Consider the following 24,298-nt stretch of genomic DNA (forward strand, 5'->3'; position numbering starts at 1 on the left):
TGCAAGCATGGGTAAAACTCATAGCTTTTTACATTATCAGGAAAACTCTCAATTCTAGGGAGTCCCGGCCACAATTGAAGAGAAGCCAACATGTATATCAAGAAAGAGGACATATAAAATGAATTATAAAACTTGGCTGCACTGAGAGCCCTAGAAAGATGCTCACTAACCTCATACGCCCAGTCAATATACTGTGTCTGAGCAAATAACTTGCACCAAAAAGAAGTACTGCTCTACAAAATTAAAAGCTTCTACCTCACCTTTGAGTCGATGTAACAGAACCAAAATGTCAACAATTTCTAGTTTGAGGTCCGTGCCGAAAAGAGTTTTAGGAACTTTACTCTTAGCTCCCCTTGGCTTCTGAAACCAAGACTACATGATCTCCCTCCTCCAAACCATCTTCTTCAAAGAGTACTCGGACATGGCTCCACTCATCATTAAATTAGAGAGCTCCTCTCGTTTTGGAATCCGCAAGCAATTCACTACGGCTTGGCGATCAATTGAAATCAACACCGTTTGATCAGGCAACAGAATTTGCTTTGTATCCGGGTTGTAATGATGGATGCATTCCAAAATCAACTCCAGGGCTTGCACTGCCACAGGAAACCCAACTACTTCCACTAATCCACTTCCCCGAAGTTTCTCTGTTATGGGATGGATTGGCTCTGCTCTCAATCTCCTTTGAAAATCTTCCATATCATAGAAACGAAGTGAAGTATCTGTGATAGTCGACCATGCCGACTTAATTCCGCCCAATACATCGAAGCCCGCGAATCTTGTTGCCATTTTATTTGATGTATGATAGCAACAATTCAAACAATTGCAGTTGATACAAGGAGCAAACTCTGTAACTTGAAAATTACTTGAAAGCACTATTTAGTATAACAGTATAACAGTGAAACAGGAGTTTGAAAATCTGTTACTTCCCTTTCTATAAAATAACCCTAGATTTGCCCATTGAATTTCATAAATCGCACCACACGAGCGAAATTAAGGGTAAATCCGTTGGGTTGGTGGATGTAAAGTTTCTAACGGATTTATCTTTGTCTTTTCACTGTTTTCGTTGGCTCAACGGTAACTCTCATTAATTACCAATTTACTTCCCGTTTCATCTGTCTTTCGGAAAAACACGAACAGAGTACTCCCTTGGGCTAAATGCGCTTAGGTCAAGTCTACTTGCAAAAACCTAATCAATCCACTGATTTGCTTCTATTTACTCACCCAAAATAATCTACAACCAAATCACATACTTACCATGCTTGCAGGAATGACTTTCTCTGAAGTGCGGAAAATGGCTTTCGAAGGTAGAAAACCCGCAATGGAGAAGCAAATTTCCAATTTTCCCCTTTAACTTTCGCTTTTACCTTTCAACCCTAAGCACTTTAATAAAAACTTTTGAGAAATATAAAAGAGGCTGTTTACCGTACAGGTAAAGAAAATGAACGCATACAGACAATAGAACATGAACAGCAGAACTTATATTATTATTCGAAATAGCAAATGATTGATGCTTTACAATGATCCCAGACGGGATATAAATACTACCGCCGAACCTTCTCAAAGGAGTTCGTCGGCCACAAATATTCTATCTGCTACAAACTATCTACCGACGACGTCGGCTACAGAATACAAAAACACCGCCGGACCGTTGGCTACAGAATACAAAAACACCATTGGACCGTCGGCTACAGAATACAGAAACACCGTTGGCTACAAAATACAAAAACACCGCCGGACCATCGACTACCGAATACAGAAACACCGCCGGTCCGTCGGCTACAGAATACAAAATACCGCCGGAACCATCCAGTCGGCTAACACCATCCCCCCCAAAAAGAAAAGTTGTCTCCTGACGACTGACAAAATATCTAAGACAAATTAACAAGAAATACATTAACAGAGTGACTACAACAAGAGAAATCTACTTCTGACACATCACTATCACCTTTGTCCCGTGCCTGTAGCCTCTGCTAACGCAACACTGCCTCCTTGATGAAGCTGACCTTGATAGCCACCTGTGCTGCTTTCTCTGTTTTCAATTCCTCGGTACCCTGAGCCAAGTGCCGCTGCACTGCCTCCAACTGGATGATCAGCTCCTCCCGAGCTCTCTACGCATCCACCAAGACAACCTCACGGCCAACACCTGCTCCCACTGCCTCTGGTACATAGAAAGTCCATGCCTGCAGCAACTTCAACTCTTCTCAACTGGTCAGACTCCCCCAACTGATATCCGCCACGACTGGGGGTCCAGGGGGCAACGCCCCCGCGGGGTCCTGGGGCAGTGCCTCAGGTGCCCGCCAAGACCAAATTAGCACTTCGAAACCCACAAAAAAATGCACCGAACACACCATTTCTGTCATTATCTGCTGATTCTGCACTCTTTCCGGCAACCACGGATGTGTCCCCTTCCCTTTGGCATCATCTATCACTCATTCTGAACAACTTGATTCTGTCGTCATTTTTTATTTTTATTTTTTTTTACTGCTTCCTCTACAATCCACCACAAATCCCTCTGCACACAGAAATTCTTCTCCTTCTGGTAGAACAAGAATTCTTTATGTCTCTGTTTCCTCGCGGATGTCTTTTCCCTTGCAGCGCGGAGGAGAAACTCTGACTGGTGGAGCTGAATCTTTTAATTACACCCGCGGCCTATCTTTCCTTTCTCGCGGTCTATGTTCTCCTCCCCGCGGCCTTTCTTCTCCTACCCGCGGCCTAGTGGAGAAAGTTTTCTCTTTGTTTTTTTCATAAGAAAAAAAATTGTGCCCGCGGGACCTTCCGCCAACTCCTGCGGTCTTCTGCCCGCGGGACTTACACTGCCCGCGGACAACAGTTGCCCACGGGCCTTTCTGTCCGCAGCGCAGACAGCAATTGCCCACGGGACTTTTCAGCCCGCGGGCCTTTCTGTCCGTGGCCCTTTTTTTTTTTTTTCTCAATTTTTTTTTTTTTTTTGTTTTTTTGGTTTCTTTTTCAATTTTTTTTTTTTTTTTAAAATTTTCTAAAAGAAATCAAATAACAGAGGTACCTCCATTTTGCCTCCAAGCATCGCCATTCTGCAACGACGACAGAGTCAGCTAGCCATCCTGTGACAGCGACGGAGTCTTCCTCGCACCATATATTTTGAATTTGGATCTGTTGACTGTCGGAGGTATCTTCTGCCCATCCAAAGTTGATAATCTGATCGCTCCATTGTCGTCAACCTTCCGAATCTGATATGGTCCAACCCATCTGCCCTTAAACTTTTCCACTTTAATTCCATTCTGACCGTCGTACGCCTTACGTTTGTTCTGTGCCACCCTCGTCGCCCATTGTGCCTGCGGTCGTCGCGCATCTAGCTTATTTCCTTGTTGTCGGCACCCTTCCACCAATTTTGTACTGCGGTGTAACCTTTTCTTTCCGCGCGGTCCATTCGCCATGTACCGAACAGTGGGATCTTTCGTTTTTCTGTGTTTAGACTGTATATTCTTCCCCTCAGCTTTAGCCATGGCAGCTTTTCCTTCTTCCACTTTCCTGCATTCCTCCGGATATTCATTTTCCTTCTTTCTCTCATCTTCGTCGACCCTTAGCATATTGCAACTCGGAAAGAGTTCATAGTCTTCTATTTGCCAGTGGTAAAGGCCATTCACCGAGTCCAGGTCGTCGTCATTCGATCCTCCGTCAAGTCTCAATACTCCTTCATCCGGTTCCATTCTCCTCTTTCCTTCGTCATCACTCTCGCCTTCACTGTCAAAATCTGACAATGATGCCTCCTCGCCAACCATTTGCGTGTGCAGGTCAATTATGAATCTTTTGCCTCCACGCTCCATTGATAGGGTATTGCGTTTCCAATCATGTTTTACTTTTGTTTGCACCAACCAATCCCGTTCCAAAATAGCATCATAGCCTTTTCTTTTTAATGGAATGACCACAAAATCCACTAAAAATGGTTGCGTATCAATTGTTATCGGTTGCGCTTTCAGAATTTCCAACAGTTTGATTCCATGTTGGTCTGCCGTGAGCAACTGAAATGCAGGTGGCCACAGCATCGGCTTCCCCAACTTCTTCCAGGTATCCTTCGGTAAGACATTCACGCCGGACCCTCCGTCAACAATTGTCTCTGTCAAAACATTTCCCAAAATCCCCATCTCGACGACCGCTGGATGTCATCCGAAGGTGAGTGCCAGCAGCATTGGGTTTGTTGCCGTCGCTTCCCTACTGTCCCTTCCTGTGTCCTCCGTTGCTTTCGGAAACGGTGTATAATTCAGAATGGCCGTCCGTAACTGGGGCATTGTGAGAAGGTCACTTATCTTGACCGATATCTCTGTTTTTAAGATCTGTCGTACAATGTTTTGTTCTGCAAAGTTCCTTGTCAAGGTGCCGGTGATGTCCTTCAACTGAGATGTCCCCGCCGATGATGCTTTTGCAATTTTCGCCTGCACTTCCCCCAATTTCCTCTTTTCCTCCGCTTGCCTCCGTGTAATTGCCAGAACCTCCTCTACATCCGTGCCAACAGTGATCAAGTTTACTCCAGCTTTTGGACACTTGGAATCTTCGTGATCGCCGGGTCCGCACCATCTGCATAATAATTTGGGTGTGTTTGCCGCTGTACAATCCCACGCAAAATGACCCCACAAATTACATGCTCGGCATTGAACGATCGGCCATCCGTTTGCATCATACTAGGTTCGACTTCGGCTTCCATTATTATTGTTATTATTTGCATTGTTGTTATTTTGCCCTCTGCTATTATTCCTATACCCTCCGGATGTAGCACTGGCGGTATTCGTGTTTCCACTACTACCCGACGGGGAAGCCTCTTGTGTGAAAAACACCTGCGGAGATCCTCTTGTCTTCATGTTAAAGGGGCACTCCTTTGTCGAATGGCCCATGATCTGACAAATGTCACAGAATTGGTTCTTGGGACACGATCCTTTAGTATGCCCGTCTGTCTTACACTCCGTGCACCACAGCTCACTACCTTTTGGCTCTTTCTGCATATTTTTAAACTCCATCATTCGAACCATATCCTTCTGTAAGGCACGAACCTTTTTGCTACTACCTTCGTCATCGCTGCTATCATCTCCAGCAGATTCATCATCATCAGAGTTAGAGGAGCTAGTTTTCTTCTTCTTTGTCTTCTGTACACTTTCAAGGCCCAGTGCTCTGTTATAAGCATCCACATATGACAACGGTGGTACAATTTTCATTTTCCTCCGCAACTGTGAGCGTAGGCCGTCCACAAACCACCTTTTTTGCAATCCATCCGCCAGCTTGCTTTCCATTTTGTTTATTAAGTCTTTTAATCTCCTGGCGTAGACGCGGACAGTTTCATGCTTCCCCTGTTTCGTATTGAAAATCTCTGCTACGATTTCATTATCATCCCGCAAGAGTTTAAATTCCGCCAAGAACTCCTTTTTAATGTTATCCCAGCTATTTAGCTTCTGTGGATCTGTATCCGAAAACCAATCAATCGCCACACCCCGTAGGGTTGCCAAAAATTGTCTCATCCAGTCGTCTTCATCAATTATGCCATTTGCCCTCCAAATTGTTTCACATGTTTTGCAATGTCGGATGGGGTCGGCTGTACCATTGCCTTCAAATTTCGGCAGCTTTTCTTTGGGTCCCGCCATCACAACACTAGAGGTCTGCACTGTCACACCGGAGGTCTACACTCCTACACCGGCGATCGGCACTCCCACAGTCGGCGCTCCCACACCGGCAGTCTGAACTCCCACACCAACGGTCGGCACTCCCACACTGGCAGTCTGAACTTTCGCACCGGAGGTGTCGACAGCTGCGAACCTTGGTGAAGAAGAAGGATCCTCTGAAATTGTTTCCCACGGAAGTCTATCCTGGACGAAGAGATCACTCCACACTCGTGCTCCGTCGGCACTGCGAGCCGTGCAAGTTGATGCTCTTCCGTCAGAGTTTTCCTCCCTTGGCGAACACAAGTTCAAGAACTCCTCCCGTGCTTCTTCCACCAATTCCACCCGCTGCCGAGTCTCCTCCAACAATTCTTCCGCACTCCGATGTCCGTCGGCAATCTTCTGAAATCTCCGTCGGCGTTCGGCTTGCTGTGCCAGAATTAAATTCTCCTACGTAGGACAGATTCCATCTTTTCCCTTCGCCTTATTCCGATCCTTGTTAAGCTGATTTGGCATTAATCTTCATTCCTCCCACCTTCCAGATTCATAAGGCAACGGCACCAAATGTTTACCGTACAGGTAAAGAAAATGAACGCATACAAACAATAGAACATGAACAGCAAAACTTATATTATTATTCGCAATAGCAGATGATTGATGCTTTACAATGATCCCATACGGGATATAAATACTACCGCCAAACCTTCCCGAAGGAGTCCGTCGGCCACAAATATTCTATCTGCTACAAACTATCTACCGACGACGTCGGCTACAAAATACAAAATACCACCGAAACCATCCAGTCGGCTAACAGAGGCTTCGTGGGCGAAAAATGGGGCCCACTTAGTAATTCTATTTCTCCATTTGGGCCTTTGCGAAAAATTTAACTCTTGGTTCGAAATTTGCCAGAAGAGAAACCACTTCTGAATTTTCTGTCAATGCTTATCTCGCTCATCTTAATGAGCTCTGAGTAATTTTCGCTATGCAAACTCGATGATATTTGAATGATCTAACCATTATGCGGCTTACGTACCCTTGTTTCAGCCTACCAGTAGCAGCTATGGATCTCTGCGGAGTTTTACCTTCTAGGTGCGAAAACTCGCAATGGAGAAGAAGAAACTTGTTTTTCCGCCAATTCAATTTTCTCTGACTCCAAATCAAATGAGCTGCATGGAAATCAAAAAATGTAGCACAAATCGAGAATCTCCATCGAGGATGGCTCTAAACTACCCCTAAGACTCATGACAACCAAGAAATACCCACCCGGGCTAAATGTGATATGGGAGAAAGGAAAAGATGAAAACCCGATGGAGAAACTCAGCACCCTAAGAAGAAAGACCTAGTGACCCGACTTGACAGAACGTGACATTAGTTTACTCTCCACTTTGCAAAAATTTGTATATGGTGGAAAAGTGGGGCAACAAGGTGATGACCTTACAACCGAACTCGGCAATTTCAGCAAGGAAATAATGATATGAAGTGAGGAGGCTCTATGCAAAGGTCAAGGCATGTTTAACTAATAATAAATGTATCAATAATCAACTGAAATAAATAATTGTATCAATGATCAGCTGAAATAACTAGATTAACGATTAACTAAAAATATTTGTATTTAACAATAACTATAATAACAATTAAATATGTTTTCCTACATACAAGTAAAGTAAATGCTTATTATGAAAAGAAGATAAAAGAAAACATACAAGTATTATCCAGTGAGTCTTTGGTTGTACAAGCCTCGGCTTTCAGTAAGAGGAGAAGCATTGACTTAGGCTTAACCTCCCAACCTCGGACCATACTTATCCCCACACAATCTATTGAATGAGAAAGGCCCTCCCTACTCCGGGATCGAGCTTGGGATATTCTTAGTGCAACCACCTGAGCATTCTAGTGTTTAGAATGTCCGCACAGCTATGGACGAACATGTCTGCATAACTGGCACCACTAACATCGAGTGATCAATAGATGGCAAACATGCCTTTAAACTACCTTGGCCAAGGTTTTCTGATGGGTTCAATGCCCCGATCACCACTGCTTGACTTGACAACAGGAAACATTAATAAGGATGAGCATGAGCTATTAAGTATAATTATTTAATTTATTTTATCATATCTGATTCCACTTCCGTGTCCTTGCAAATTTCATCTCACCTCTTCAACTTTTTCATGGCTATACAACCAGTGAGTCCTAGGTGCTTCAAAATTCAGAGCAATTAGCTCTGTCCATTGATTCTCAAAGGATTCATTGAATAATATATCTTATTACAAACTGTGACTTGAAAGAATATGTTCTTTAAGACTAGCAAAAACATCATTCAATTCTGATTTCCAAATGGTATATTTAAATAAGGATTTTATTGCATTTAAATAACTCTTTTCTCAAGAGGTTATGTTCGATGATATGTAAGATGCTTATATCTATAGTCTAGTTGTTATGGAAGTTGGAAACCAATAGCAATTGACAAGGAAATATTCAGCAAAACTTGGAATAAGATAGTTTACATAACCTAAGACTATTCTGGAAAGAAAGGAAAGTATGAGCCTAGCTAGCGGTATGTTTCAGCCCCTCCACAAACATTCTTGAGGCGCAAAAATCCAGTGAATAAATGTACTATGTCTTCTGCAAACAAGACTATTAAAAAAAAGGTTTGGAATGCTATGGATGGCAGTGATTTTCAAATGATATATGCAGGATATCAGTTGATGAATGGAACTTGGAAATGAGAAAAGGAGTCAGACTTTTGAAAGTAAGTCGGGTGCTTAAATAGATATATCCACCTCTCTCTCAACTTCTATTAAAAAGAAATAACGTGACTCCTTGGCTTCCAAAAAGCCGTAACATAAAGAAATATCTTGGCTCTTTGAACACCAATTTAAAATGCCAAGTGTTCAATTGGTTTCGAACAAGAAAAAGAATAAAAGGGATGGAAAAAGATTTGAAGGTTATAATTCGAAAAATATTATGGTTTATATTTATCTACGTACACGTAGATATATTGGTGAGGTGGCATCATTGTATTATGAAAAAATAATATTATGGTGTTACTTCATTTTTATATCTATGTGTACGTACATAGGTATATATTATAATAATATGGTGAAAGATCCTTCAAAGTCCTTTGAGGTACGTATTATATTTTAATTAAATTGTTTTATGTTTCTTAAATTATTTATTTAATAGCTCATGCGGGTCCTACAAATGTATCCTGAAGTTCAAGTCACTGGTCCTTACCAAATAAGTTTAAAGTCATACCTATCAATCCTATTGACAGGACTAAGCTACTATCCCATTTCGTTGATCCCATTTAGCAATGCTTCCCCCCTTCATCTGCTCCTACGATCTCCCATGAAACACTTCCACCATAATAACAAGTTCCATAATAATTTTCATATAAATATTTAAAAGAATTTAATTATTAACCATACTTCCAAAATCAAGCAACTACTAAACATCATATAACAAATAATGGTTACCGACCATCTTCATTAACAGTTAATAAAACGAAAGATTGTAATAATCTTGTGGGCATTAAAAAAATGCGAAAATGGCAAACTTTGGCAAATATGCGAAAAAATCAGAGCAAGTGATCGGTTACCAAAACAAAAAAGCAAGCCCTAGGACGAAGCAAAATGCAGGCAATAAATCTAAGTTTTCTGCGAATCATCACTTCAAATCGTCTTCTGCGGGTAATCAACATTGTCCATCTCTGACTATGCTGTTAAGACTGCGAATAAGTTCTCCATTTTGGAGAATTTGGAGGAGAAAGAAAGACAGAGCCAGCATAATCACCATGAAGCAATTTCTCAACAGAATGCTTCAAATGGAAGGTTAGTTTTGCCAAAGATTTCCCAGGTTGTTTCCCCTCACATTGCCTCAGGATTGATAGGAAACCCTCAACCGCAACCTATTTCCACTATCGATAGTTTAGATAATCAATTTAGGGTTTTTAACCTTACAAAGTATGCTTATCCCAATATCTGTAAGCCTTCTCAACATCCAGTAGAGGTTGATAGGATAGCGTCCTCGGCTTCGTTCCATTCCAATAGGTCCAAATCTGTTGCATCCCCTGCCAATTCATATCCGTGCTCTTATATTCCTCCGCACCAGCGATCTACGGCTGTGGTTCCTATAGTTTCAACAAACCCTAAGGGAAATCTAGGTGCTCAGGAACCTTCAAATCGTGAAGATAATTTCATCTTTTTATACAATGAGGAAATCGAAGACATATGGAGCGAATGTCAAAAAAGTAGGAATCTTTGCAGTATGGAGTGGCCCTAAGGAAGATTTGTTCTTTCTCTCAAATTGGTTAGAAGAAAACTGCAAAGAACTAGTAAGTATTTCTTACTTTTCGAATAAAATCTTATATTTACATTGTATGGATGAATCTATTAAAAAAGAATTTATCTGTGTATCTGAATGCTTTTTCAATGGTCATACTGTTAAATTTGTAGAATGGTGTCAGAATTTTAAATTGACGGGTTAGATATTATGTGTCCTATTTGGGTCAGTATTCAATCTTTGCCGCCGGAATTGAATCAAATAGAGATTCTTAGGTCGTTAGGGTCTGTGTTGGGAGACCTCGTAGGTATAGATGCTTCTTTTCAGTACTACAATACTGTGAAATTGCTCATTAGAACAAAGCTTAATCAGCCACTTCAAATGCATAGGAAAGTGATTACAAACAGAGCGTCTTATGATTTAAATCTGCAATTATTTGAGGGGGAAATATCAGAAATTATAAGGTTAGCTGAGAACAAGGAAATCAGTTTCAAAACCTTACCTCTTACTTCAGACTTTCATGGTAAGTACCACAGGATAAAAATGCAAAAAAAGAGATTGAGGAAAAGGTCCTTTGACCTGAACACTTCTTCACCGTGTTATGAAAAGAGTAATATTCAAACAGATCTTCGGAATATGGAAAGCACTATCACTAAAAGGAGTAAGAATAGGAGTAAGAATAGTTCAAAAGCTAAGGGAAGACTCAAATCTATTATAGTGGTGGATCACAAGAAGAGTCTAGAATTTACAAAAGGCAATAATGCAACAGTAAAACAAAGAAGTAAAAGAAAGCAAGAAGTTTCAAAGAACATGTCACGACAAAGTATGTCATCAGAAGAAGGTAAAGATATGGAAACTAGTGTGATTAATCCACAACGGGATCAAGAACAGTTAGATTCCAGCATAAAGGAATTAGATTTATCCAGCTCCATTGATACTAAACAGCAGGAACTGAATACAACTCCTAGCAGAGTTTCTTCGAATAAGCATATAAATCTTATATGCGAGAAAGATCTAGACAGAAGGTTATCATCATCTCAGCAAAACAAGGCACCATGGGATATTGGAAAAGACAATATAGAGGATTTAGAGAATTCCTTACTATTTGAACCAAACACAAATAGTGGTATTCACAAATCCCCAGAGAAAGTACTTAAAATGGAACAGTGTTAGTTGCAGGTTTCAAAAGACAGAAATATAACTCCTAACAAAGAGGTTTCTATCAGATCTGCCAAGTTTTGGCAGACTCCATCAGCTTCTGGTAGTTCACCATTCACTCCAATCGGCAATCAAAAAGATGAGAATTGCAATGTAAAGAGGGCAGAAAGCTCCCTGTTAAAAGAAGTACAGAATTTCTTAAATAAGGATATTATTATAGATCCAGAATTCGAAATCCTAAAATCAGAAGATGAAAATCTTGATCAATTAACTAATGAATTAGTCCAGGTATTATGCTTTGAGAATATTGATAATAGTACAAAGACTCAGAAGGAAGATTTAATTTAGAGAATTCTTAAATTAGGAGGTAACAACTACACATGTGAAGACTTAAGACGAGATCTACGGAACATAGAGGCTGAGGATAATATCAAGGGTCAGATTCAGATAAGTGGAAATGCAATGGTTACAGAGCTAAAAGATAAAGGGATTGGTATAGATAATATGAAAGGCTTAGATTCAGAAGTTGGATATCAGCCAATTATAATAAACCAGATAATAAGAAAACTCAAAACTGAAGATATGGAAGGAAAGGATGGCAATAAGATTCCCATTACTCAAAATGCAGAAAAACACTTAGAGCATCTTGGGATCCAGATGAATCAGGAAGGTCTGAGCTCACCCAAATATGGCAAAGTGAAAGGTAAAAGAGGTAGAAGATCATTGACGGAACTCAGGGAAGCAGATGGACTTAGCAGAGAACAGCAAAAGATAGATCAGTTACTTAATAACGGGAAGGGGAAGTGCCTTCCCAAAGAGTCATGAAGATTACAACATGGAATGCTAGGGGCTTAAATGCCCCTAGTAAAAAAAGGTTACTAAAACAAAATCTTAATTATTTGAGTCGGAAATCATTTTAGTACAGGAAACAAAGTTAAATAAGGAAGAAGGAATGAAATTAGATAAGATGCTAGGTCTATGGGGCTCCATCTTTCAAGAGTCAGTAGGTGCGTCAGGAGGTCTAGGAATCCTTTGGAACCCTAGGAAGGTATCCATAGATTGTCTAAAGTGTAGTAACAATTGGATCAGTGTTAGTGTCCAGAGTCTGAAATCAAATCTGCAGTTCATTTTAATTAATGTATATGATCCAATTAGTTATATGGGGAAAAAAGGTGTCTGGGAAGAAATCAGCACTTTTATAAATAACTTTAAGGATAGATCTTTCTTGTTAGGAGAAGATTTTAATACTATTTTAAATCTATCCGAAAAAGTAGGTGGCACTCAACATCTCTCGCAATCGTCTTTGGATTTTAAAGTTTGGTATGATAAGCATAACATGATTGACATTCCAATCAAAAATGGGAATTACACATGGAATAATAGGAGGAAAGATTTTGCGTACATTGCCGAAAAATTAGATAGATTTTTTATTATAGGTGATCTAGATGCCAATTATTTTAATTTTCATGCGTCCATTTTGCCAATTGCTAGGTCTGACCACTTCCAGTTCGATTTGAATTTATAGAGCCAACGAAACCTGCTAGGAATCCATTTAAATGTGAAAAAATGTGGTTCCTAGATCCTAATTTTATTAAGAATATTAAAGAATGGTGGGAGCAAGATAATTTCGAAGGCTCCAAGATGTTTATATTCATTTCCAAAATGAAGATGCTAAAAGAATAGAACCTAAGATGGAATAAAGAACATTTCAACAATATCTTTAAAGAAAAAATAGATATAGAAGATAGACTAAGAAACTTAAATTTAGAAATAATTAAGAAATGTATGAGCAATGATAGTTTTTTCTTAGAAAAAGAATTACTCACTAAACAGGAAGATATATTATCGAAAGAAGAAATTTTTTGAAAACAGAAATCAAGAGAAAAGTGGCTAGATAGAGGGAGATCGGAATACAAAAAAATTTCACAATTCCACCTTATATAATAGATCAAAGAGTAGAATAACCAATATTATAAACCACTTGGGCATACGAATTGAGAAACCAAGTGAAACTGTGGATACCTTCTTAGCACATTTCCAAGAAATATTAAATAATTACGAAGGGGTTGAATAAAGAGGCGCAAGCTAAATTGCTCAAATTTATCCCTAAATTAATTTCACCCAAGGATAATAAGGTTTTAAATAAACCTATAACTTTGGAAGAGGTGAGATCCGTAGTTTTTAATATGAATCCGAACAAATCTCCAGGCCCTGATGGTTTTCAGGCCTTCTTCTTTCAGAAATGCTGGGATATTATCAGTGAAGATCTTTGGAAAGCCATTGAAGCTTCGAGGAATGGCAGAGCTCTGCTATCAGAAATCAATTATTCCTTTCTTACGCTGATTCTCAAAAAGAATGAGCCTGAGACTGCTGGGGATTTCCGGCCTATTGCTCTTTATAACACAGTTTATAAGATCTTCTCCAAGATATTAGCAAATAGGCTTAAGGGTTTCCTCCGAAGTTAATTTCTGAGGAACAAACAGGTTTTGTCCTTGGTAGATCCATTCTTGATGGCATTATTACAATTCAAGAAACTATTCATTCTACGTGTAAGAGCAAAGAGGCATGCATGTTTATGAAACTAGATATACAAAAAGCTTATGATATGGTTGATTGGCGATTCCTTTGTAAGGTCCTTCAAGCTTTTGGATTCTCTCATCAATGGATTAATCTCATTTTTAAATTCATTTCTACTCCTAAAATTTCAGTACTTATCAATGGGACACCAGAAGGTTTTTTCAAAATTTCAAGGGGTATCAGACAAGGAGACCCGTTATCTCCTTCTCTCTTCATCATTATGGTGGAGGCCTTTGGGAGAGTTGTATCAGATGCCCATAATAGTCAGAAAATTTCCAGTATTACTATTGCTAGAAACATGCCCAATATCACGCATCAACAATATGCAGATGATATGATTCTGCCTGGCAAAAGTATAGTTTCAAAGGCTCTAGGTCTAAAAGCCATCATTAAATCATAAATGGTTGCATCTAGTCAAAAAGTAAATGAGCTCAAATCTAAGATCTATTTCTTAAATACTAAAATAGAAATGGAAGATCAGATTTGTAAGATAATGGGTTACAAAAAAGGTCAGTTTCCTTGTAAATATCTAGGCATTGCTCTAGAGAAGGGCTCGAAATCCAGCAAGGTTTGGCATAACACCTTTGATAGGATTGGAAGTTGGAAAGATAAATGGCTCTCAAAGGCAGGAAAGACTACAAAAATTAAATCTGTTTTATCTGCCATTCCTACTTTTCCTCTTTCTTGTCTTCCTCTCTCTAAGAGTTCTCTCCTGAAATTCGAAGTCAAACTTAGGAATTTTCTTTGGAAAGATTGTGAGGAAGATAAAAAAACTGGCGCTTATCAAATGGGAGAATATCTATAAACCTCAGGATATGGGAGGTCTAGGGATTAAGAATTTACAATGGCAGAACGAAGCCTTAGGTACAAAATTAATTTGGCGTCTTTTTAAAGAAAGAGACCACAAATGGGTAAGATACTATACAATAAATATCTTAATCCGGATGATCCTTTCTCGATTTTCAAAATGAAGAATCTTCCCAGAGGGTCTGAAAGCTGGAATTTCATGACAAAATGTCATTATTTAGCTTGCAAGTTTCTAACCTGGGATGTTGGTCTGGGTGATGAAGCCTTATTTTGGGAAAACTCTTGGGATGGACACCCTCCAATTGTCTCTAGCCCCTTCCCTAAAGATCTCAAAGCAAAATTGGTCTCACTCTAGGGATTAAAGTTAAAAACTATAAGACAAAAATTACTTCGGAAGGTACTCCTAGATGGGTTTGGAAATCTTTGACTATTAAGGCTTATGATAAGATTTTGTTAGATAGGAAAATTAAGCAATCTGAAAAGCAAGATGAATTGATTTGGGCAGCTTCGAACAACGGAAAGTTCAGCGTGAGAAACAGATACAAAGCTTTGTTACACTCACAAAGTTGGGATAAAGTTGAAATTCCACTCAATCTCTATTGGGATGATGCTTGTCTTCCCAAGGCAGGATTCTTCTTATGGCTAGCATTCTAGAACAGAATCTTGACAGCCGATAGGTTATGCAAATTTGGTGTTCAAGGTCCTTCTTGGTGTGTGATATGTAAACATAACAGCGACGACTCGGATCATCTATTATATAGCTGTCCTTTTTCCCAAGCTTGTTGGGAATGGCTTAGACTCAGGTTAGGATGGTCGACGCCTTTGCCAAAATCTTTCCTTGAATTCCTTAAAGGATGGCCCACAAACATGGTTAAGGGTATTTACAATAAACTATGGAATATATGTCCTTTAATTATGTCATGGGAAATCTAGAAGGAGAGGAATAGACACATTTTTCGCAACACCGAAATGAAACTAGAAGAGTTAATTTTTAAAATTGAGGCTAGTATAATGGAAGTAACTAATTCCCATCTCAGAAACTCCAAGAAAGAGGAAGGATCTTTCTCTATCTGGGATGGTCTCATGAAGAAAAATTGGATCAACTTGATTAATCCGCCTCTAGTATACCTCAAGGAAAGCAAGGAGGCCAGGGATAGGTGCAAATGGGCTCCCCCTCCGAAAGGTTGGTATAAACTCAATTTTGACGGTGCAGCTAGAGGCAATCCTGGCACGGCAAGAATTGACTGTATCATTAACAATGATACTGGCAAATGGGTTGCTAAGAAAGTCGTGTCTATTCTTCCTACCTCTAACAATCTGGCAAAACTTGAAGCCTTGGACAAAGGTCTGCAGTTATGTCATGAGTTAAGATTGACAAGAGTCGTCATAGAAGGTGACTCTCAGATCATCTTAAATGTGGTCAAGAAACGTGCTACCCCCAATTGGGTCCTCAATTCTAAACTAGGCGAAGTTCTCGATCTCCTAGATTGGTTCGTTGATAATCGGATTTGTCACATTTTCTGAGAAGGTAATCAGAAGGCGGATTTTTTAGCAAACAAAGGAGTTGATGGTGTTAATTTTCAGGCTTATAACGATGTATAGTTTATATTTTTCTTAGTTATTATCACTCTCTTAGGTCATATTTTCTCCTCTTCCTTTTAAGTTTATTTTGTTTTCTACCTTTTAGGGTTTTATACTATCCTTTTTAGCATATAGCTAATTTGATCGACCATATCTCGAGATGGTGTCTTTTGTTTTGTTTATCTCTACCTTCTATGTTGGTGTTATTAGTTTCAAGTATGATCTAATCGACTGCCTTTACCCGCTCATCATTAGGTTAGGTGGCATCTTTTTCATTTCTTTTTATTTTATCATTATTCTCGTGGTTTTTTGTGTTCAGCTTTTTCATTATGTCATTTGTTCTACCCGTGATTAGGCCTATTGTTGTCATCATTAATTGAGATCTGGACAGTCTGGACTTCTAGATTGTTCGTTTGATTTGTCTTTATCTTTGATGTCATTTTCTTTGCCCACTGTATTGTTTGCTTTCTCTACAAATGGAGTCCAATATTAATGTCTTCCACACTACGGAATCCCGTACCATGGCATTTCGTGGCAATGTCAAATCGGAACGCTAGAACCAAATTCTGAAACCAGTGGACGACATGACAAGGATCATTGTGAGCAGAGCTATTGCTGAGGGAGTCTTCGATCACAAATTCACATGGAGGACGAATAGCAACATAATAGGATCTTTTATTGGATGTATGGCGAGAGCTAGGGTGGAGCCTAGGGCCATCATCCGTCTTTGCTACAGCATTTTCGACCCTCCCTAGAGGAAGGGTCTTGAACAAGTTGTCCATAGCATTGACGAGAAGCTGCGGATTCCTCTTCCAGAGAAATATATGGATCTTCTGCCAGGGTCACCAGAGTTGGAAGTTGCTTATCGTCATCCTTCTCTAATCATTCATGAGAACTTTGCCTTCTATAGAGAATGGCCTAAGATGGAGGCCAGCATCCAATTCCTTCTCCGATGGAGGGGCATTGTGGAGGATGAAAATAGGGAATGGTTATCCAATTATCTAAACGCTTTTAATGCATACATATAGCCCAGGGTAGTGTTTGACGATCTCTATGCCCTAGAGTTCTGCACTCCAAACTCGGAGAAGACAAGTAGGGTTAAGTTTGATTTTGAATTTCCTCCTAACTTTCGTGTAGAGAATCCAAATGACGTCTCTAAAGTCATAATGGTATACTGGAAATAATATCTTCTTGAAGGCTCAATTGAATAATATGTTTGTGCTCATAATCGGTTAGGCGGATATGTAATTAGGGTAGGCTTTTTAGTATGCTAATCTCACAGCCCTGTAATGGGTTTTTGTACTGGACTGTATATTATATACCTGAGGTCTATAGTAGTAAGGACGTGGTATGGTTGTTTGTAATACTTGGTACAGTTGCATGGAGAAGTTAATAACTCCTCTATTTTGTAATGGACTAATTATGAAGATAATAAGATCTGCTATATGTTTTTGATCGGAAACTTTGGTTTTAAAGCTCCTATGGCCTGTATTAATCTATTTTTCATGTTTGGTTTAATTATAGTTGAGATGCCAATAGTGGCATGTCATAATGGTTAAGTTGTTGAGTTGTTACCCTTGCCATCAAGGTTCAAATCTAATGGGGATGAGGTCCCCCTTTTGTGGCCTCACTGGTTCATAGCTCCAAGTCAAAAGCATTTACCCCTCTTTCAAAAAAAAAAATTATAGTTGAGATATTTTAATTATGTTAGGCATTGTGGTAGATGGTTTCGGTTGATTCTTGCTTACTACGATGGTTTCTTGATTCCTATTGATATCTTATCGTTTCTGTGATTAGATTTCAAGGTCTCGAATCATTAGTCTCATAATAAGCATATTTTGGTAGCCCTGATCCAACCTGGTTGGGAGTTTATGACCCCATTCGGATCAGACAAATTGTTTCTTCTCCTATATTTTATAGGGCTCTGTATCTGACATTCCTCTTGTTGGGTGTTGGCCTCAATTTGTTTGTTAGTTTTCTCTTTTAGATGGCATTCTAAAAATATGTTTTGAGCACTCATTTTTATTACTGTAGATTTGATCTATTCTGTTTTTATAAGGCACTATCTGACATATATATGCTCTGCCCTTTGTATTGTTTAATTCCTTTCTATTAGCTTATAAGGTAGTTTATATTTAATTGGTTAGGCCTCCTTTTGTTTTGGGTAGTTCAGGATTAGCATTCAGTTTCGATGAGTCTGTCCGAGTTAGGATAGTTGATCATGGGTAGTGACTTTGTGCCCTCCTTTTTATTTAGGCACTCCTGGGCTTGGGCAGACTTAAGTGATTTTGTTTGTTCGAATTTCATTTGGAATTCCAGCTGATCTGATGGTTGTTTTATTTGAGTTTCATTAGTATTAAGTTCTTGTTCTTCTTCGGCATTCTATGAGAAGCAATCTGGTATGGTTTCATTTTCTTCTTTAATATGCTGTTTTATCTAGGCCTAATTTTATTTCTTCAAGCAGCATTGGTGATTGTTTAATATGGTTCTAATAATTTAATTCGGAGTTAGGTAGTCTTTGTATTAAGATTATTGTTATATTAAATATTAACCAGCTTGTTTGTAAGAAAGCTAGACAGCCCGTTGATTGTGTGGATTCCATGCATGAAAGATAAAGAGAAACATTGGAATCTTTGCAAAGAAGTCTTTGGTAGCATCAAAGAGCTATGATCTTAAATATTTTTGTACAAATCAGATTTCCAATGTAATGCTTATATTAAGAATATTTTGAACTGGGGTATGCCCCTTTTAAGTTGTAATAATAAAGGACCTTGGTCCCAGGCTAGACTGGAGGTTTTCTTTCCCCGTTCTTTCCTACAGTGCCCGTTTGAACGGAGGAACGCTATTGTATTTAATTTTTATTATTAATCGATTATCATGGCCTCGGCTGTTTACCAATTAAAAAAAAAAAAAAAAAAAACCGTTAATACAACGGATATAAATAACTACCTACTTCACATAACTATGAAAGAAAAACCTGTTCAATCCAACGGCTATGAGCAAATTTAAAATTAGGTCAAGATTTGAGATGTAACGGTTACTGTTAAACACTGTTAGAGAAGGTAAAAATTACATCTGGAATTCAACTGTTCGATCAGAGGTATTAATAAGGCAGCAAGTCGAATGCATACAACCAGGTCAGGAACTATTACTGAAAAATTGATTAGTCAACAAGAACTTATTGATATAGATCATAATATCTATTGTGAGCAAATTTCCAGTCATACAACTCATGAAGGAGGGCTGTTCGGAGATAACAGACCAGTTATCGATCAGAATAAACTATTACCACTTGAAAGCGATGAAGCAATCGATTACTAGTAAGGAGAGATATATATATAATTGTGCAAGAACACCTATCTACGTATGGGTGTATAAGAATCACTAGACATTTTAGCAGCTCATCCTCAGATTTATTTGGGCTTATTATATATAATTCATAAACAAGATAAGGAAGATCAAAGACAACTCCATTTATCATGGGATTTATCTACAAGATAACATTTTCTATGTACGCTATTAATGAAGACAAGCTTCTTATGGTTTGGAATCATAGAATCATGAAATTTTAAGTGATCCTCAAGGGGGACATTACGGATTCATATTCAGATATAGCCGTAAAACATAATAAAGGTTTTATATGCTGACTAAAGCTTGTATAATAATGTAATTTCTTGCATCCACTTTTGGAGCACTGTATATTTGAGTTGTCTTCTGCCATAAACAGTAGGTTGTAGGCATTGCACACCTCAACAGCTAACTTACATGGCAAAGTTGTCTTCTGTGGGAAAGTTGTTGGCTTGTGCAACAAGGTTGTTGACTTGCACAGCATAACCTATCACTTGTGCAGTAGAACTAATTGTTGTGACAGGACAGCTACATTCTTCCACGGCAATTCTATTTCCACTTGAATGTTTGGAAGCAATAAAATTTGATTATACAACAGCAACTTGAATAAACCAAACTCAGATTATTAGCTCATTCCATCTCATTCTACATAAAAAAACAATCCATTCATCCATAACAATCAAATATAAAATGAAATTCACTTCATGGGTATATGAATATAAAACAGATGAAAATAAGTTCACTAAAAAGATTCACGAAACAAGAAGCATCCTGGGTAGGATGTTTGGCAATGTACAATTCCATAACTCATCAATTTCCTACACAAGAAGATAAAGAAGGAACTACCCTTAAAGTTTATTTGAACTTTAGGGCAACGAGGGCTAATAAATATCCATGACTAGATTTATTGATTGCAAATGTGGCTGCCCTAAAAAAGCATGCAAATAATAATATGTCAATTATCTTCTTAATAAAATCCATCCATAATAAGAATTGTCGTGATTGGTTGCTGAAAAGAGATAAATATGAAAGCTATTCTATGATTGGTTGCTGAAAACAGGTAAAAGTATGAAAGCTATTCTATCTTTGAAATTTTCTTGGACCCAAAAAAGAAAATAACCCACAATGATTCACTGTTACATAAAATATTATAACCCCAATACGAAGCTTTCTTGGCTACCAAGTCTTCCAAAAAGGCAACTTCATTGGAGTTGGACTGTAACTGACTAGTCTGTACTCAAGTTTTTCAAAATGTGTAGCTCTAGGTTTATCTAAAGACCTGAAAAATAAACCTTAATACAGCTCTTGTTAACCACATTGACGGCAGGTAATGTTTAGCACAACTGGTTTCCTATATACAATCTATTTTTAAGGCAAATCCTAAAGAAAATCACGTAAGTTTACCATTTGACTTGTGTTCGGCATTAAATAATGGCACAACTGAGTTCATATAAATAGATATATCAGCACAAAAGGGAGTAGAATTTGAATTGAGTATCTGCCTCGACCGACATTAAACAGCCTATTTCCTAACACTCGTAACCTTCAGTTTTTTGTAAAGCGGACCAACAGAAAAACAATCTCGGCATGAATATTGGTAAGGGTAATACAGTACATGGTACGAAAAATTTTGAAAAACGCAAAATATGTAAGACGTATATAGAATTGGAGAGTTGCCGAAAGAGTATAAAGAGAGAATACTCAAGAATGCTGCTCGAAGAGTATAAAAACAAAAATCTTACTATCGAATATTTGGAGAAAACGACGTTGTGAACGTCTGGCATGGTGCAAGGACGAAAGTATCGCCATAAGACTGCTGCGTTTCAAAACTGTTTGGTTTTTCGAGAGGGTTACTCTATAAAGTTATGTCCTCAATTTTGTTCATTTAATTAATGATAATAATGATTGTAAATCAATCAAATTCAAGAATTTAAAAGATTATATGAGATTTCAAATGTTTATATCTTTTTCTAATTTTTTATTATTTTATAAATCATATTTTTCATCCATTCTATTGGTCCATACTATTTTTGATAGGGGAGAAAATTAATTTACAAATTTATCTTTTCCACCTCGCACATGTCTAATCAATATGAATTATCACAATCTATTAAATATTTTTAATCTCTTATTTTAAATATATTTATTATTATTAATTTTACATTGATGTTTATTTTTGACTATTTGATATAACTTGTTCCTAAAACTTCATGCAATGCATAAGTTCAAATTATATATATATATAACTAATAAATAAGTTTTTTTAATATAATTTCAATATGTTATATCTTTGTATTTGAATTTCTAATTTTTTTAAAACTTTGTTTTTTTAATAAAAGTAGTTAAATTATTACTATTATTTTACTTTTATAAAAATAAAATAAACAATATTTTTTTAATTATATTTTATAATAGTGTTTGTAATATGTGTAATTGATAAGTGTTACAATTTATAAATTATATCATTTATTATTATTAATTTTATTTTTATTTAAACAATTTATCATTTGGTTTAAATACGTTTCAAACTTAAACATATATTTTAATATTAAATTAATAATTATATTTTATATCAAAAAAACATACTAAAGAAAAAATAACCACAAAAAAGAAATAATTCAATTCTAAAATATATAAAAATTATTATTAAGTTTTTATAAACTGTATATTAAAATTAAATAGTTATATTTTATTTCTTATTTATTACATCATATTTATTCATCAACATCAAATTTATATATATTAAATCTATTTATTATTTACAAATGTACATATTAAATTATATAAATATTATTTCATAATTAAAAATTACTTAATTTTATCAAAAAATTGAAAATACAAAACATTAAATAGTAAACCTTCTCTAATTGTGTAAAATTAAACAATTAGTTTTACTTATAAAATATTTTTATATTTCAATACATTTCATTTTCTCTTATAGAAATATGAATTTTAATATAAAAATTAAATTCTTAATTTGATTAATAAAAATATAATATATTTTTATTTTTTATTAGAACCATGATTTTATTTTGACTATTTGTTTTATTAAGAAAAATAATTATATTTAATTATTTCTCTCTCACACACACAACTTATGTTGTTATCACTCTATCTTACTATTTTATCTCTCTTCCTCTTCCTTCTCTATATTATCTATCCTTTTTTTTCCTCTGCATATATGTTTAAGTTGTTATTGTTGTATACTGCTATTTATCTCTATCTATATCTCTATCTTAGTTTTTGTCCAATGCTAATGATTAAAAATATGAACCATACTATCAAATCACAAGTGCATCTCTAGGACGAAAATTTAACAACAAAATATGAGTCATCCTATCAAATCACAAGCGCATTTCTAGGATGAGAATTTAACAACAAAATATGAGCAATCCTATCAAATCACAAGTAAATTTTTAGGCAAAAATTAATGCATTCATAATGTTAATTTAGATTTTCACTCATCTACACCTCTACAACCATTATGCATTAAGCAGGAACTATGACGCATTGTGTCTCTTGTTTTTTGGTTCGTAATGTTGATGACAAACAAAACATGCCTAAATTAATATTTTAACAGGTTGATATAATTATAATAATAATAGTTAGTATATTTATATTTTTTAAGAAGGGAAATTTAAAATTTTATTTTTTAGATGAGGAAGAAAATATTATTTAATTTTATTTATTTGTATGTTAGAATAGTGATACAATTGGTCCCTTATTGTAATTGAGAGATGATATTATAAATTATAATAAGGTAGACAAATAAAAATAATTGATATTAATTTATAAATTAGATCTATGTAAATTTTAATCTATGTGTTTATTATGGAGTTAATAAGTGAAATTTTGATTTTGAATCAATATTGTTAAATTACATTTTGATCAAAGTGTCATTTATGGAATATTAAGTTTATCATATGATCTCTAAAAAAGAAGATTGGGTAGGGTATTATCCCAAAAACTAATGTTGAACTTTAACATTGTTGAGAACCTACCATGTTTAAAGGAAAGCATGAAAGTTTCATGATTAGGATCTCAAGGAAGTGCTTGGAAGCATGACTTCATGACTAAAGACATTCCTCTTAATGTAATATTAGGTTACAAGTGCTTTTTACAATGCATCAAGTTCTATTGCATAAAGAATTTATATTAAATTGTGCAAAGAAATGGTGTTTAATGTCAAATTACCATTTAAAAGTTACTTGATAACAAATTTCTCCTTAATGGCCTACTTTTATTTGCATTTGCACTAAATATAGAAAAATATCTCAAAGGTGAGAGAAACCTCAATGTACAACTACTCATTGAAATTGTCACACAATGTTTTCCCAATGCATATGGTTTTTGTCAAATTTCACCTCTATGCATGAAAATTATGAGACAATCAAATTGGTTACATTTCCATAATCAATATCTTTTCTTCTTTTTTTGGGCTTGATTCTTAAATAATTTGTCATCAACATTTCAAATCACACTTTGTGATCCATCATCCAAAGTGTTCATATAAAAATACACAGTAAAACCCATAAAATTTGATTAGTTGTATGACACAAATAAAATAAGTCTCTTCCTTATAAGCATTTGGCACAATTCATTAAAAGCATTAATTTTAAATTGACCAAATAAAATAACCATTTAGAGTGGTCAATTCCAATGGTATATAGTAAACAAAAGGTGTTGATTTGCCTTGTTGAGTGTTGGAGGAACGATTAACAACTCTCTGGCAACTTTTCTTGCTATATATACAAATGACAACTTATACACCCATGACACAATGATTAGAATGATATTTATTGTAACCTTGTTCAATCATAAAAATTATACAATTCCAACTTACATTATTTGGAGTACTAGTTTTGGGCCATGTAAAATCTTCTTTGATAGATATTCTAAGTTCTCCTTATCTTTGATCTCATATCCCT

General features: G+C 36.6%; 1 protein-coding gene across 5 annotated transcripts in view; it reads right to left on the reverse strand.

Annotated features, from left to right (window-relative positions):
* The window catches only part of LOC149543912 (uncharacterized), a 274,899-nt gene extending 253,615 nt beyond the window's left edge, over positions 1-21,284 (reverse strand). The window contains exon 1 of one of the 5 annotated variants that reach the window (XM_089798556.1): positions 21,113-21,284. In XM_089798556.1, the coding sequence (XP_089654682.1) occupies positions 21,113-21,179 (67 nt within the window). In that variant the 5' untranslated portion in view covers positions 21,180-21,284. Of the gene's footprint in view, positions 1-19,787; positions 19,924-20,774; positions 20,951-21,112 lie in introns of those variants that run through there. The other 4 variants (XM_089798559.1, XM_089798560.1, XM_089798557.1 and 1 more) reach the window with 4 other exon arrangements.
* Between the last annotated feature and the right edge of the window lie 3,014 nt (positions 21,285-24,298).

This window comes from Cupressus sempervirens, chromosome 8 (assembly GCF_028749045.1).
Source record: "Cupressus sempervirens isolate cs-2001-9-10 chromosome 8, ASM2874904v1, whole genome shotgun sequence".
Taxonomy (NCBI): domain Eukaryota; kingdom Viridiplantae; phylum Streptophyta; class Pinopsida; order Cupressales; family Cupressaceae; genus Cupressus; species Cupressus sempervirens.